We start from the raw sequence: 17818 nt of genomic DNA on the forward strand, positions 1-17818 counted from the left end.
CCCTCTTTTTAAAAAAAAAAAGAAAACAAAGCGGATCTGCAGGAGAAGACGAGAGGTCTAGACTGGGCCGCGTGTCTGACGCCACACTGACAGCCGATCCGTCATAGTCCCGCCCCACGATGGCTGGGCGGTTTTTCTAATCGTGGACACAGCTGCTTCATGTGGCGGACGCCTTCATAACGGAACGGGGGAGTCGGAAGATTAATATGCATGTGTTCTGCCTCTCTCTGCCAAATAAGTGACACAGTCTTTCCTCTGCTGTGCACTATGGTTATATAGCATCCAGCCTGTCAACAGCAGCCTTATGGGCAAAACCCTTCATGCCTGGAGGAATCTCTGTTTTAATATGGAAAACCTTGGTATTCATGCTACATAGGCAGCACGCTGTGAAAAATGATAGAGTAAGAAAGTAAGAATAGTACATTTCTTCCTGAAGAGTGTGAAAGGACCCATGTTTGTACCCATCCACCAACATTACCTCTTTTAAAAAAACTGACAAGTAATACTTTATGGTTTCTCACCTTCACGTAATTTGGAAACTGAGGATAACTTATCTTCTCCTATTACACTTCTATTGTTCTTTTACTATTATACCATGATTCTTCACAATTTCTTTGAAAGTCTACCAGCTATAGAGTGTTTCTTTGTAAGGTTCCTTGAGAGGTTGGCCACAGTGCAGTTCCTTGGGATTTCTTTGCAAGGATGACTAACTGAAGCACAATTCCTTGGGACCTCTTTTAGAGGTTGACCAACTGTGATGAGATTGCATGGAATTTTTTTGAGAGTGTAACCAGCTGTTGTGTGATTTGTTGTGATTTCTTTGACAGGCTCAGGAACTATTGCTCTTTTTTTTGTGAAGTTCTTTGAGATGGTGTATGGGGTAAATATATATTTATTGATGAACATGTTTTTACCTGCACTTTGGTTAAAGAAATTCTTATCTGATATCAGATAGCCCAATTCCTCATATCTCAAAGTTTTTTTACTTTAAGAATAACGTAGGTTATTAAAGTGGTGTCTTGCTTTTATTAATGGTGGTTACAAAAAAGGAAAATGTCTGTGTTTACTAGCCATAGAGGAGGCCAAACTTCAAAGACAAGATTTAGAGATGGGTTTACTCCCAGATCCTTTCTCAATGATTTGCACTGAAGAATATTCTATGTATTTATTGAAGTAGCAACCCACACTAATACCCAATGTTCTCCAGAGACCCATGTGAATGACAAGATGTTTTTAAAGCTTTGGCATCTCCCAGGATTCCAGTCTTATCCTGTAGCTCATGGAACACAAATTAGTTCCTTTGGCTGCTTAGAGAGTTCTCAACATCTATTGCAATGGAAATCAATGCAAACAGGGGAGAACAGTTCATCCCATATAATCCTTTCAATATATCAATAAACAAACTTGGAAATGAACAGGGATGCTTTATCTGACATTTTGTCTTCTTTTAATGTTTGAAGAATGGAATGAATATCTTTAGCACAGTTTTTGAACATAAAATTTCAAATGTAAATGCAAGTAAGCAGTACAGCTGTCTGTGGTGCACAGTGCTTTGTTTTCTTGTCGAAGTGGTTATTTTGGTTCTTTGCCTCTTTATTCTTTGTTTTTGAAGTTTATGTTGATGAATATCTCTAGATCGGTAGCACTAGAATATAAAGTATTTGAGCTGACGTAAATGTCTATCTTCCTTCCTTATCTGGAGAGATGACCAATATGAAACTCAAGAGGCCTTACACCTTCAGTCTTAATTTGCTATTAGTTGGGTAGAGGTTATGTGAAACTTCATATTGTGGTACTGTGTGTTCACTTCAAGTAACACTTTGCAGGGTACAAGTAATCTCACTTGTGAGTTACATGGATGCCATTACACTTTTTTCTTGAGTTACTGTAGGATGTTCTTTGGATGCCTTTTCTTCAAGGCTCAGCTCCCGTTTTAATTGCAGTGTAGAGCTGACAATTGCTATTCAGACCCACTCACTACCACACCACTGGGTTGATGTAAAGAAAAACAGATGCTGGAAGACAGATATTGACTCTGGCACATACCCTGTAGGATGTGCTGTCAGGCAGTTTGCTCAGTCGATTCTGTACTACCTCAGGGAACACCTAACTGTGGACAATCATCACGTCCACCATCTCCTTGTTGCAGGGGCTCATCTTCTGCTCTGGGTTGGCATTTTCCCCGGAAGAGTCACTGGCAAAAATCCGATTTGAAAACATGGTCCGCCATAATCCCCTCCGTTTGGCATACAGTACAGTATATCAAGGATGTGTGATGCTGGTAAAAAAGGTACTGCACAACTGGTGTTCAGCTAGCCCAGCAACAACTCTGCTTCATGATGGGTTTTGGAGAAATGCTGTTATTGAGTAAGTTGAGAGATAAAAACAATTTCACATCTGCAGGTCTCACAGGTGGGGAATAAAAAACATTCACTATGTACTTGTCAGTTGCAACTGCTAACCTGTGTTGTTGCTGTTGCTCATTAAAACTTGAGCACAAGTTTTCTCTGTGTGAACAGATTGAGTCAGAGTGTAGGAAATTGCGTGCAGGAAATCAATAAAAGTTGTTACCAGGAAAGCGATCTAAAAGTCAAAGATCAAAGTCCCTTTTTAACTGAGTAATGACATTTCTACCTGCTTCCAGAGGGATTTTCTGTTTTTAATATCTGCGTTTGATTGCTTCTCATGTCTGCTGGTGTCATTTCGGTGTCAGCCAGCAGGCACATTAATTGGTCAGATGAGAACCTTTTATCACTTTTCAATTAGTATTTACAAAAAATGTATTATTTTTTTAATAATACATCCAGCAATTGCCTGCCTCTAAGAAACAGCTCTAAATGTGAATTCAAAGGGCACTGCTTTAGAAATGTACAGTAATAGTTCAGAAGATGAAATAATGTGTGATTGCTTAGCTTAAAAAACAGATTCCATCCATTTTTGTAGGTACTGTACATTTCTAGGTGCAGTATATAACACAAAACATAGATGTGCTGTCTGAAATAATGCATAATAAGGTCTTGCTTTCTTTACTTGAAAGATACATTGTACCTCAATTTCAAGCCATAGGATATAGTGAAAATGTTGATTCTTGAATCTGATGATTTTAAATGAAAAATAGATGTGTTTTCTTACAGTAATATGACTTGGTTTGAATTAATCATAGTGATTGGTATTTGGCCAAACAGAACAATGACAGATGTATCACTCTAGTTAAAACAAATTCTCACCAGCTTGGCATCTGGAGCTTTTGTACAAGGTTACTGAGGTTGAACAATATGTATAGTCTCTTCATTGCTTAACTGAGAACATAAAATATTTCTTTTAAATCAATAAAACCTCATAAATCAACCCTCAACAGCAGTTTCTCTGAAGTGTTGTCTTCTGTTACTAATGAACAAGGCCTTGGATACCCTGCAGTTACACATTAGATATGATCACTTCAGCAATTCCAGATCAGTCCTGCATTGTACAACAAGTCTAATACATGAAAAATTACAGCAAAGCTATATTTACCAGAAGCCATCTGGTGTTTAATCTAATTCAAAAGCTAAGACATGTTTGCTTTACAAGGCATTGCTAATTGTATGGATATCCGGAATAAATAACTATGCTTGCCGGAGACCTACAGTATGATGACCACCGCTTCATATAATATTTGTATTATGCAGTATATATAAGTGGCCTCACTCACCAGTTTCCCACTTACCTGGACACTAATCACTTTTTAACTTGCTCAAGAAGATTTTTAAGGGTCTTTAAAGTGTTTTGTACACATTTGAGCCTTGATACATCCTTATCTCTGAGTTGTTTTGAAAGCCCAGTGGTTCATGGTGGTTCATGGTTGAATCACTACCTTACTGAGGGACCTTACATAAATAGGTGTATTTATTGTGATCATGTGAAGCACTGATTGTATGGCTCCTTAAGATAATTTACTCACCTAAATTAATTTAGGTTTCCCACACCAAAAGGTTTGAGTGCTTACAGTACAGTATGTCCTCATGACTTTTCCATTTTTCTCCCATATTAGTTATGTTTTTTGTGCTTTGGATGTGTGCTTTGGATCTTTCAGAATAGATGATTTATGCTGATCTACATTAGGTCATGTGACATGCTTAATCCATCTGGATAATATTTTTTAAGATTGAGTTTGCCCACTGAAAAGATCAGCCTCAAGAAATGCACATACTGTAAAATGCATTCATTTGCTGGAATTAATGTCAGCAGTCGCGTTTAGTATGCACCGGCCTTGGTGTTGGAGGATAATATGGGGTCATAAAAAAAACAACAAGAAACTTATTGGATATGGTAGTGCTTATATTCTTTCATTATGAATTGAAGAATAATATAACACTAAATAGCTTTTTTCAGGAAGTGGGATTGTAGCAGTCTGTACTACATATAATCTGGGCTCCTTGAAAAACAACCTATGTTGTGATCCTAAGTGTTTTTTAAAGATGTTTTTAATCAGGGCTTTCCAGTTGTGGTCTTGGAGTCTGTCTTAGCTGTCTGTTTTCAAGATTTCTTTTAAGTAGGAACACTTAAAGAGCTGGAAGACGCTGTTATATTGCTCCAGTAAAGACCAGAACTGACTCATTTAGCTCATTAAGAGCTGAGTTAGAAGGAAAATCCGCAGACACATGAGCCCTCTAGAACTAAGATTGGACACCCCTTTTTTCACTTATTTTGCTACATGTTTTTTAATAGTTTCAGATAAGTTACCTAATGTCTTGTGTGAACTGTATATAATCAATTAGCACAGTCCTCTTCTTTCTGGATTTACTAAGCATAAGTTTAGTGAACATTTGCAGTAACACAAGTCCATCAGCATGCATTTTTGAAAATGTTTTCTAAGGTTTTAAGAGATTTCTAGTACTAGGCCTCCTAATACAGAATAGAGGTGCTTGATTTGTCAGACACTGCACTAGCTCTGTCTTTTGCTCCATTCAGCATTGCCTTATTAACACAGTCTGTTTAATTCAGTTGATTTGTCATTTGCTATGAGGCAGTGCTTTTGGGGACAGTCCTTTGCAGGTAAAGATATGATCAGGTTCCGTCTGCTTATTTAGGCCCTCAGGCAGTCTTCCAGGGATAAGTAAAGGGTGCTCAATCTGCTTTTCTGACTGAGCTTCGATAATGCTTACTCAGTGGTTAGCTAAATCACCAGTTCTCCAGCTCGTTGTCCTGACTTAATCCACAAAAGTGATTTTTTAATTCTCTTTTTCCCCTTGTCAGCAAAGCAAATCAGATGTGTTGCTCCGTTTTGGATAAATTAAAGATTGTTCATTTTATGTGCTGGTCATTTACTCTTCAGTATTTGAATTCAGTCTTACTTAATCCTAATGATGCCAGCACAGAATCTTAACAGAAAGGCTACAGGATGTAACCATGCTATAATAACATTCATAATCCTGCAGAAATATTTCTCCACAATATTTCCCCAGAGCTTGTTCACAGAAATCTTCATGATGATTATAATCCTAAATTAAACTCCACACCACAGTTCTCATCCTAACCCTCGTATACAGTATGTTGTGACCTTTTCTGTGACAAATGTTATGTACTGTTGTGAATACATACTGTAAATACCAGTTATGTGTTTTGGAATAATAGCCATAAGCAAGTAAAACCATTATTATAGCACCATGTGTGATGTTTATGAAGTTGGTATGCTGATTTTATAAGGCTGCACTCAAATAAAGTATGACCCAAGTCTTTTAAATTAACAGCTTTGGTACAGTATATATAAAGCATTTCCTGCCGATGATAGTGACCAAAGATGGAAGCGTAAATATCAATAAAGTGCTTTTTCTTTGACCAAATGAAACTCCTGGTGAATCCTACTCTAGGTTATTGACATATCCCATATCTGTGAGCATTTTTAACTGGGTGCATCCTCTAACCCAATGTTTCTATTTTTTTCTGCGTGTTATAATTCCAAACATTGGCAGCGTAGAGGCTTGGTATCTGAAAATACAGGATTGTGTTGTTAGGAGCCCAGCACATTACAAGCTCTGGTGAGCATGTTCTCACAGTCGGACCATTCCATTGCTACAGAATGCGTAATCAGCTTAAAGCGGTGAAAAACCAATCACCAGGGAATACAAATGCAGGAAAATGCACTGACAGGATTTTCTGAGCACTTTTTCTGGGCATGTACTGTAGGGCTAGCAAACATAACGATGAGTAGTTAGAAGCCTAGGCACTCACGATTTAATAAAATAAATATAAAAATAATAATATATTTTGTAAAAGATACGGAAAGAATCTCCAACGAAGTTTGGATATACAGTATATATTCATATTATGTTCATGTATGTTCTTAAATAGCTCCTATTTTCCTTTTTTCAGAGTAATGTTGTTCTGGGATCAAATTTCATGAGCAGTAGATATTGCATAAATTAGGTAATTTAATCCCTCTTTGCATTTAGTCTCTTTCATAAAACCCAAAACCTCTCTCTGTGAAGTCCCCAGTCCTAAATCCATGTGTACTTACATCCTACTTATAGTATGTCAACAGGCTACTGTCTGTGTGTTGGGCTTCCAACAAAGCACAAGTGCTGCACATTTTCTCCTCAGAAGCAATATGAATATTCCAGGTAGCATGCCTGTTAGGAGTTAACAATTAAGCCCTCAAGAACGGTTTTACTGTTTTATGTATTCCCAGCTGGCCTAATTGTCTTCATAGCCAACCAGGGAAAATCTAAAGGCAAGCCAGAATAAAATGACACTGAGCATTGCAGCCTGGGTACTTTTCAGCACCACAAGTTTAGATTGGCTCCCTGGACAGCTCCTTCCCGAGCTCTCTCAAAGAAGCTGTCTGTAGCTGTTGCACAAGAAGCCAGACAGAACAAATGTCCTTCGCTCAAGCTTTAGATCAAAATGTAGAGATCCAGTGCAATAACAAAGAGAACAGTACATAACCAGGCTCCTGAGATTCACTAATTATCTAATTAGGTCTAGACAAAAGCCGACATCACATTTATGCACATGAAAAAACATAGCCTACATCTAGTTAAATCCTTTTGCATCCAGATGATTGGAAACTAGTTCACAAGTTTAAAAAAATAAGCGAATAAATGGGACTTGTTGTTGCGCTACAGTAGATGTCCCTGCCCACTCTATTGCAGCAGTTTATTTAACAGACAAATAGCAGGTGAAACATTTTCACCAATAGCTGATTCAGAACCAGACAAAACAAACCAAATAAGCACTGACTTCCATCATGTGCTCCTGCTCCAGGGGTGCTGCTCTGCTTTCAGCACCTGAAATTTTAGCTGCTGTTTTGCAGTAGGGAAATAAAAAAGGAACAGAAAGCCGTAATCAGCCTTTGAGAATGTGCCGTTGGTATTAGTACAGAGGCGGTTTTCTAACATCAGTCTTTTATGATCGGAATACTAAATGGGGTTATTTTCTCACTGCAAAACAATCTCTCCAGAGGGAGATTGCAGTTGGACAGTTGTAATGAAATTCTGGCAATTTGTTTCCCCTGTTCTTGTACAGTGATTTTTGTTTTGTTCTGTATGGGACTGTCCTTTCGTTTTCCTCCCGAAATGAGTTTATCCTGCCGGAGCCTGCATGCCTTGCTTCCCCTCCTCCTTTCCTCTGTTTCTGCAGCCTTCATCATGAGGGAGGGATCACCAAAAACCCCCAGAGACCTGCGACGCTGCCAGAAAAGTCTTGTGTGTCTTTTTTTGTATCGCCTCCTCTGAGTCTCTAGTCGCTTCTGGGACAAGCAGAGCAGCAGCAGAAAGCACTCTTTTATAAAACTGTGGATATCAGGCCTTTGTGGTCCCAGTTTAAATGTATTATCAAGGCCTCATCACATGAAGTCCCAGCTATAACCTATATAGAAACAAACAAGGTTAATGATCTTGTCCAATCAGAATCTATTTAGTGCCGGTACACTGAAGTCACTATCCTTTTTGCATGGGCCATTCCAACTGATCTCCATACGTTAATGAAGATTTCATCTGTAATACCTTATGTTCACTGCACAAGGTCAGAGTTTTAATGAAAAAGTATACACTCCCAGAAATCCAAACTGTGTCAAGTGATGCGATCTCAGGGTGCATTTTCCCATTAACACCTTCCAATTAGTACCTTGTTTCTTCTAGGAACACCAGCGATGGTGAGAATTTTGTAGTACGCAAGCTGTTTACATTTTCTCTACTTATTTTATTCTGTACCTGCCGCACGGAGGTACTGGATGTGAAATCTGCAGTGTTGGTTCTGCTTGAATAGTTCGTTATGCTAATGAATGTTTCCCACGGAATTTGTTTCTTGTAAAGGCTTCAACAGGAGACATTCAAGGCAAAGCACGCAGGTATCCAGCTTGAACACAAATGGAAATTGAAAAGATTAACTGTGTTCTGTGAAGCCTGGAAATGACAACAGTCATCTTAGGGCTGCTTTATGCAATGCCAGAAATGCATAACACTGCAAATGGATTGGCAGTGAACAACATGATGCAGGACATATTTAAGATCGGAGTTTCTCAGCTTCCCACTGTCTCTGCTCATGATAAGTAAGCAGCAACAGAAATACATAATGGGTTTATGAATTGTTTTCAGGACAAAATGTCTACCATCGGGTCTAAATATGCTGAAAACGGAGGTGCTCTATTTAGAACATCCCTTGAAAATCCCTCCTTTTCATGACATGAATTTACATTTTCGAATGAATCACTCCATCTTGCTTGGCCGATGCAGTGTTTAAAATGAAGCCCAGGACTTGTGGCCTTGGTCCCTTAGCTACAAGGAGAGCATGGCAAGTGACCTGATCAATAACCTCCATCTTCACAATCAACAGACTTCTGACCTCAACCAAGGACTTCCCATTAGCATTTCAAGATGTTTCTCATAGCGTGCACAGGTTTTGCAAAGAGAATACCCCTTATCGGTCTAACAGGGTAAAAGCACGAAGGTCAAGCAGCTCTGCCCACTTTGCGTGAGTGAATATGCCTGAAAGCTGTACAGTATGCTGAGCCCTTACAGCCCATGTAGGAGTACCAAGTCCTGGGCAGACCATGAACACAAAGAGACATGAGACATAAAGAGGCCAAGAGGAGATGTTTTGTAAAGTATCAGAGAACATATAGACATTTTTGTCTTATTTTTTATTACAAAGTGATTTTGCTGTTAATTTTTACATGGAACTGTCCTTCTTTAACATTTTCTAGCATTCTTACAACTGGAAACAAAGTCTAACTGGATTTTATTCAGTTGCTTTTCAAATGATTTTCTTTTTCTCTCCACACATCAGGCAGTTTTTAATGCTGTGTAAGAAAATGTCAATAATAAGTGTTCGTCTGTTGTGTTAACAAGTTCATTGTTCCATTTCAACATACTGATGTCAAATGAAGTTGTATGATGCCTTGAAACATTATTGGTACATTAATTTATTTTTGACAGATTGAAACCTTGAGGAACTGTTAGTTGAGGCTTAATTTGCAGTAAATTGGTTGCAACAGCAGTAGCTGATAAGAAATTTTAATTGCTCCTGTTCGTTATTCAATGTGACAAAGGCGCCATTCTGGAATTTATTGTTCAGCAGCCTGCCATTTTGAAACGATGCATTTAGCCTGATGTATTGATTTGTGTTAAATTAGCTTTGACTTTTTCCAGTGTGAGAGTCTTCAGTTTTGTTCTCATTCCATGCTTTATTTTTTGTTTTCTTGTTTTATTTCAAAGATTAGCTTTAGAGGTGAAAATACAGTATGCTAAATGCGTTTTTGCAAGAAATCAATTTGGTCAGTACACCCTGGACCAACAGCACTAGTTTATTTGAATTCAGGAAGAAGCAGGGACATTTGTCTTAAATGTGTCTTAATCTGCTTTCCCACACCTGGCAAATCCCATGAATAGCCATCCATCTATCCACTTCAACCAATCCAGTGTGTTGGGGGAGCAAGAGACTATCCTGGCACACAATGGAATATCAGTCCATTGCAAACTTTTTTGATTCTAACTTGCTTGGTTTCACGTTTGTTACAGTAGTACATTTAATAAAGTAATCCGTAATGTGCACAGGTTGTGTGTTGATAGGGTGGGCTGTGCATGCTTGTTACACAAGGGACACATATAACTTGAAGTGAATTCAATCACTGTCGTTCACACTTCACTTCGCTTAGACGTAAAAGATGCGTTTGCAGTTTTCTTTTCATAAAGCATCAAAAAGTCTCTGTATCTTTTCAGTTTGATGACATTGCAGTTTTAGTTCAGAATCGTTAGCGCTTTGTTCTCTGCTGCACACCGGTTCCTGCAGTAGGGTGTCATGGAGATTCCGTCAGCAAATACTCAAAGCTTCTCAAGCACATGCATGATTGAACATTCAGGCAGATGTCAATTTATCTTGTTAAAAGAAAATTCAAAATGATAATATTAGTCTGTCAGCATGTACCAGTCTGCCCTGTGTAATATTTTCCATGTGTTAGTAGTTAATTATCTGTAGTGTGTCTTCATACAGTCTCTTATTCTGGTGACGCTTGAGTGTGAGCTACTGTATCTTTCTTCCCAAATGATGTCCCTGTGGTTCAGATGCTGCCTTCCAGCTAAATAAATCTCTCGGTGTAGCAAGCGTGATGTCAGGTGTGTGTGCGAGTGTGTGTATGAATTGGGTTTGTCTTTCAGCCATAGAAGCCAGTTAATAATTTAAATATGTCAGACTGGATAGCTTCCCAATTTGAAGGCAACAGTAATAGCATTTTGGAATGAACAAGAAAGATTTAAATAATAGGAAATTATTTCTGTTCCGATAGAGCACCAAAATTCCATTTGCTACCTACTATACTGTACATTTACACAAATATTGAGGTGTGTTATTCCACTTTTAGCACTGGTTAAGGACTTGATGTACCCATTGTTCATGTGCTTCTGATTGTACCAGTAGAACTAATTTGGTAGTGCTGTTCAGATCTGTAAAGTACTCAATTTAAGGATACATACTATTTAACACAGAAGAACATTGATAACATTTGTCACAATTATCCAAAGTGTTTTTTATTTTTGTAGAGAGTTATTTGTAGTTTGCCTTTACATTCTGGGTTGAATATGGAAAATGCAGGCACCTGACATAAAGCACTAGTGCTGTTCTATCACCAGCAGAAAAAATATGCAAATTAATCCAACAAATGGAAAATATCTTCTAAAAAAGCTTATGGGCAACACCCACTTAAAACCTGACTTTCCTTCTCCGTTTTTAAAATGATAGATTTAGAACACAAAGTTTTAAATTGAAGAACACAGAACATATTTACAGTTCACACACCACAACAATTTTCAGTGAGAAAAGCATAAAAGCAGCCTACGTTAATTGGCCCAGTTATTCAAAGGTATTAAGTGTTACTTTGACAGCATATCAATACAGGAAAAATGTCCAGCTACTTTATAACGGATTTAGGCCGATACCTTAATTATAAAACCCCCCTTTGTTACTTATTGAAATTGACATTTTATTTTATTTAGTTCAAGATAATGTCATGCTGGATTCCATGATTTTGTTGAAAGTGTTTAACCATAAAATCAGAGAGGGCATAGCTACATGCTGTTTGTGAGACATTACAAATTTGACTTTTTACAATGTATTATGATTTATTCATAACATTTAAACATTTTGCAGTTCATTTTTCTGGTGCTTTCAGGGCCAAGACTTTTTATAGTACACAATTAAGTTTTGTGTCTTAAGCAAGGCTAATAGAAATGTTGCCAGGAAATTGTGTATGGTTCTGCAAGTACATGTAAGGTTGAAAAGGATGGCACTGTATAAATCTTTATTAATTTCACCGCAAGTCAGATGCAGTAATGTCTTAAATCAGATCTGTCATGTCAAATGGCACACAGTGAATTTGCTGTCCCACATATTTAGAGTGCTGTAAATATTTTACATTTAATAGTAGCGTTTTATATTAATATAACTACAGTATAGAGCTCAATGTGATTTTATGTTTAAAATGGGGGATTCTAATCCTTAATTGGGGACACATCGACTGCATGATTCTAAAGGGGTCAAGCAGCCAATGGATCATGCAGCTCGAATGGATCACTGTATTTAAGTGGCTGTTTTCCTGGATTACTGGAATGGATTGCTGTATTTAAATGACTGTTTCTCTCCTCGGCTGTGTCAGGTACTCTGAAGAAGAGATCAGGCAGAAGGTGGGCACGTTCCGGCAGATGCTGATGGAGAAAGAAGGAGTGATAACCCGAGAGGACCCTCATGGGTGCCCAATGTAAGTGCTCTTCTCCCTCACAAAATCCCAGCTTGCCCTGCCTGGACCCTGCTCTTTTACGTAACTGCTGGCCTGCAGTGCAGCTCAAACCATCTTGACAGTCGTCGCCTTCTGGGGAAATACAGAACCATAATGAAGGTTTTTCCTGAGGCAACGTGATTCAATCTGATTTCTTGCCAGTGTTTGTTAGATCTTTGTGTGTTTGTGTGACTGTACAGAAACACATATAGCGTCATATATATATATATGAATCTTCTGAAGGCTTCAAGTCTGCCTATGTACCTATGAGAATATACAGTACAAACTCCATGCAGATAGCACCCCAAGAATTGAACCTAGGACCCCAGCAGTGTGAGACGGCAGTTCTCACCGCTGTGCCAACATATTAGTAAGATAATAATAATAATGTTTCTTTATTAGCCCTATACAATTTCTTGCATTAGGAATTTGTCTTTTCGCATACCCCAGCTTTTCTCCATGGAGACACAGACACACAGACAGGGAGAGAAGCTTGGGGTCAGAGCGCAGGGTCAGCCATTGTACGGCGCCCCTGGAGCAGTTGGGGGTTAAGGGCCTTGCTCAGGGGCCCAACGGAGTAGGATTCTTCTGCCAGCCACGGGATTTGAACCGGCAACCTTCCAGTCACAGGTGCAGATCCTAAGAACAGGACAAAGTGGAGGACAAAGAGTGTGACCAAAGGAACTCTGCAATTATTACAGATAAGAAATTGCACCCCTGTCTCATAAGCAATTCGGTATACAAGAACACTAGCTAAATGCACTGTTGAACTCCAAATAAAATAAAGTATATCAAATCCAAATGAGATCACAGTTGTAAAGAAAAACAGCTCAGATTGTTTTGAATAACAAAGCTGTGAATAAACTGTAAAGACCACTATGTTCAAAATGATTCACATGTTGAGAACCCTCTAATGCATTGACTGATGAAGTCAACCTTGGGGACCTTTTGAGAGTAACTCTGGAACACAGAAACACAAAACAGAGAACACAAGGGGAAACTAAGTGTGTTTCAAACCGAGAAAAGGGGGCAGTTCTTTACCCAAAGGGTTATGGGAGTATGGGACAAGCTACCAAAGTTGTAACACACAACAGACAACATTGTTGAAGGCAATATCCTAGCCTCTTTCAAGAACTGGCTGGATAAGATCTCTAGATCAATTAGATACGAACTACCAAACAGGCAAGATGGGACAAAAGGCAGCCTTTTCTTTGTCTTTCTTTCTATGCCCTTATTAATCTGTTATAATTGAAGGATGAGCAGGGCAGATGGGGATCATGGCTTTTGAAGACAAATAAACACACAGAGTGATTGGTGAACTTTGCCATTCACAATAAAATCTGCTAACTATGAGGCTGGATTGTCGAAAAGTAAATTAGCGAAGACAAAATGTCCAAATACATGTGACACAGATTGTGCAACAGATGGCCGTGATTTCATCTCCCCACTTGTTCAGTGTTTTTCAGAACAAATAGTTGCTTTTTATCCCTTATGAGAGGCAAGTGTACAGCACATTTTATTAAACACACTCACGTCTACGTTTCACCAAGGATTTCAGATTTAATTTAAGAAGTATAGAATGTTGTAATCGTTTTTATATGACTGTACACATCGCATACAATATTGATGAGATTGCTAGGCAACTTCAAATATTACATAAATGTTGAAGGTTTCCAGTTTTAATTTAAGTCTGTTAGATTCCTGAAAAACAGCAACGACTTCTGTTTCCCTGAACACTAGGGATACGTGTTGAATGAAGTCCGTGGGAACTTTCTCTCTGCTTGGTGTGTCTTTTATTTGTGAAATATCTGAACAGGGAGTGTTACATGGGAGAACACAGATTACATGAAGCATTTCTACACTGGAGAGATACAGTCTCCCAGAACAGGACTTCCTACAATCCGTTTTTCTCCTTTTAGTCTTGCAATAGCCTTCAGTCGTGAATATTTGGGCACAGGTGAACAGGTTGGGTAATAATAGTGAATAATAGTGAATAATAGTGAATTAATAGTGAAAACAAAGCTCAGGACAGCCGGGAAGGGGGTGTTCTTCTTTGGTTGCTAACAGCTAACCAAATCCGAGAATTTCATCCAGCCATATCTTGACAGAGGCCTCGTTATTGGCTATGACAGTTCGACTTCTGGCGTTTACCAGACAGTCACTGCCCTTTGTGTTGACAAGAGCCTTCTGTTCTCAGTTTGATTATCTTCTCCTGTTCAGTCCCACTTGCGTGGTGAACCTGGTGAAATTCACACTGTAGGTCTGACTTTGTCCAGGATTACTTGTAAAGGATTTAAGGATTACTTGTAAAAGGTTTCCTTGCAGTCTTCTCTGTTCAAATCTAAAGGTTCATGTCTTTTTTAGCCTGTCAATGTAGGACATTCCTTTAAGCCCAAGAAGGTATCTGTCCAGTCGTCCCTGTTTCTAATCCCACAACAGCAAAATCTCTTTTGTAATGTGGTGACCTGAATTGTACATTCTAAATGAGGTCTTGTAGTGTATTGTGGAGTTTTAACAAAACATCCCATGATTGATATTGATACTTAGGTATTATATATCCTCATACTGTGTTTGCATTTTTTCCCCTCATAGTCTAGAAGAGACATCTTCTTCATTTGTCTGCACTACTAGACCCAATGCAAGCTGTAGTGTCTTTGCATGAAAAAAAAAAACCCTAGCGATTAACCGATAATGTGGATCTCAAAACTCCACACAAGCTCTTGGAAAAGGTGACCGTTTGAAGTTTTGCTTCATCAGATGTGTCAGCTTCATATGAATAATTTATAATTTACTGGTTCATCGGTTTGACTTTATAAAAGCAACCGGGACTGCAGTTACTGTACTAATTAGCCTTCCTGAGTAGTTAAAAAAAACAGATTCAAAGACTTCACAAAGATATCAGATAAATGACTAAAGACTCTTCTCCCTAGATTTAACTTAAGGATTTGATGCTTGAACATTCATTGGTTCCTAACAGACATTTGGGGACAACTGAAGAAAATAATTTGTCAAAATAAATACAGAACCACTGCTTAAACAGGAAGTTAAGGTTAATGCCATAAATAAAAAGAAGTAAAAAAGTGATGTTTCAGCTGTGGAGCCTTCTCCCAGTATCTTCAAATGATTTATCCTTTAGAAAGGATACAGACCTTTTCTGTAGTCTTGGTGCACATAACTGGAGTTCATTTATAAGATAAAAATAACTAAGAAAGCATTATTCCATTGGTGTAATATTGCCCAGGGTAAATGAGTATTGGAATGACAGAGAAGATTGGTAGGATATTCTAACCCAAGATTGATGTTACCACCTCAGCAAATTTTGCAGGGCTGATTTTAAGGCAGACACACATTCTCTGAGCCTTGTGAATCGGATTGCATATGATAGTGGTTTTATCTATCCATTCATTTCTGATTCACTGCTTAGTCCAATACTGTGCCAAACTAAGACAAAGCCTTATCTGAAACACACTGAGGATGAGACAAGAGTACACGCGCATGCACACACACACTGCACAATTTAGAGATGCCAATTAACCTAGTCAGCATGTGATTGGGAGGAAAGCAGAGCACCTGGAGAAACCCCACAAGGCAGTAGGAGAACAGGTTTATTTAACGTGTTTGTTTTCCCATTGTTTTGTGTATTTTTCTTTAATCTATATTCCAAAAGGACAACTGTTAGTTTTATTGCCATCCCATTTTTTGTGTTGTATCAAAGAATGATTTCACCAGCAGTTCCATTCAACAGAAAACAGATTTGGTGTTAAATCTATGAGCAACATGCCCCTATACTGTACATCTAAAACGGAAGTATAACAAGTTAAGAATAATTTGTTCCTTTTAATATCACAGATATATTAATCTTGTGTTTAGATTTAATTCTGTATCAGTTTTAGATTTCTTTTTTTCTTTTTTGTCAAGGGAGTGAAAAAGTAAATAAAGTAGGTAAAAATAATATTTCAGTCCACTTCATACCCAACAGCCTCATTGTATAAGAGAGAAGTAGTACAGTTCAGCTGCTGGTTTCTGGAAATTTCTCTCAGAGTAAAGACTGCTGTCCCTATGTTTAGCATCAGCCAAGGGGATTCTCCTGTACACTTCAGGTTACTATGGAAGCGAGCGAACTGGAGTGGATTTATGAGAGAGAGAGTGTTTTCCCCTGACCAGGGTGCTGCCTTTGCATCGCAATTAATGTCACATTTTTGTCTGACAGCTGAGCTGAGAGAGAGACAGAATGAGAAGGAGAGAGGAAGTAAACTGCATCACATTACTGAAGCATCCTTGCGCTGTCTGAGGCAGGCCTGGGGCATCCATTTTCCCATTTTCTTTGAAGAAGGCTTGTGAGTCATGGTTAATGCTCAGGGGTGCCGTCATTATAACAAGGGGAAGAACAAAGTACACAACGAGAGACTTCGTTTGCAGTCATTCCAGCTCCCTGTTTCAGTCTTTCTCTCTCATCCGCAGGCATAACGGTTGTGACCCTGGCTCACAGAAAGCCTCTCACATACTACACCAGCAAGTTAATCATTGCTGCCTGATTTTAATCAGCGCTATGTCATCCTTGTCGTTTCTCTTTTGTTCCATTTCTTTTGGTCATTCCGTCAAGAAAATAGTAGAACCCTTGTGTGTGGAAAGCAGCTGCTGTGGATTGTCAGAATCTCCACTCCCCCAGCCTCCTCCCACTGTGTGTCGACTGCACTGTCATGGCTCTGTTTAAATATGCTGGAAATGAGCAAGCATGTCTTTCTGTTTGGTGTAATTGTTCAAAACAAGCGTGGGCTTACGTGATAGGCTAAAGTAATTTACCTGCTATAAGATGCGCGGAGTGGAGCAGCCACACGAGATCTGTTCAACTACAGCAGCGCATCAATGCAACAGTCATTAAATCTGCCTGGGTCATTTCCATCCTTCCTTCTTCCAGAAGAACCTTCCACAGTAGACATGAATGAGCAAAACATTCAAGTATTGTGACTGAAATCCATCAGTCTATCCATTTCTTACCCACATCATTCAATTCAGGGTAGTGGGGGAGCCGGAGCCTGTCCCAGCCAGCAAGGGGAACAAGGCAGGACACATCCGGACACTAACAGTGTCTGCACAAACGCGCTTTCCCATTCTCCCAGAAGACATTTAACGTGCCAGTATGTTTTTAGACCGTGGGAGGAAACAAGAGCACCTGGAAGTAACACCCGCAAACATACAAACTGCACACAGACAACACTCAAGGTCAGGAGTGGAATCCAGGTCCCCAGCACTTCGAGGCAACAATGCTGCAGTAACTACCTTGCCACCATGCCCCCGTGACTAAAATGCTTTGCTGTTAAATAGTTTTTCCTCTTTAAAAACAACAACAAATCTATACAAAAATGCACTTTGCATTTTCTGATTTGTACTATAGAATCTAGAAAGATTGGGATGCTAAAAGCTTGTCTAAGACTGCAGGTTTTAACATGGTTTATGGTTTATAAACATAGAGTCTGAAAACTGAGATATTGTTCTGTATGGAGTAATTTAAGGGCATTGAGCTGCAGCTTCTGAAACGTCTGTGCTGCAGGCATTTTCAGGTATGGACCAAAG

The 17818-nt window shown here is 38.9% G+C and overlaps 1 protein-coding gene across 2 annotated transcripts in view; it reads left to right on the forward strand.

The window, feature by feature from the left end:
* srrm3 (serine/arginine repetitive matrix 3) overlaps window positions 1-17818 on the forward strand; it is a 99450-nt gene that overhangs the window by 49853 nt on the left and 31779 nt on the right. For both annotated transcript variants that reach the window (XM_069184307.1, XM_069184308.1), the window contains exon 3: window positions 12125-12226. In XM_069184307.1, the coding sequence (XP_069040408.1) occupies window positions 12125-12226 (102 nt within the window). The remainder of the gene's footprint in view (window positions 1-12124; window positions 12227-17818) is intronic.

This window comes from Lepisosteus oculatus, chromosome 26 (genome assembly GCF_040954835.1).
Source record: "Lepisosteus oculatus isolate fLepOcu1 chromosome 26, fLepOcu1.hap2, whole genome shotgun sequence".
Lineage (NCBI taxonomy): Eukaryota > Metazoa > Chordata > Actinopteri > Semionotiformes > Lepisosteidae > Lepisosteus > Lepisosteus oculatus.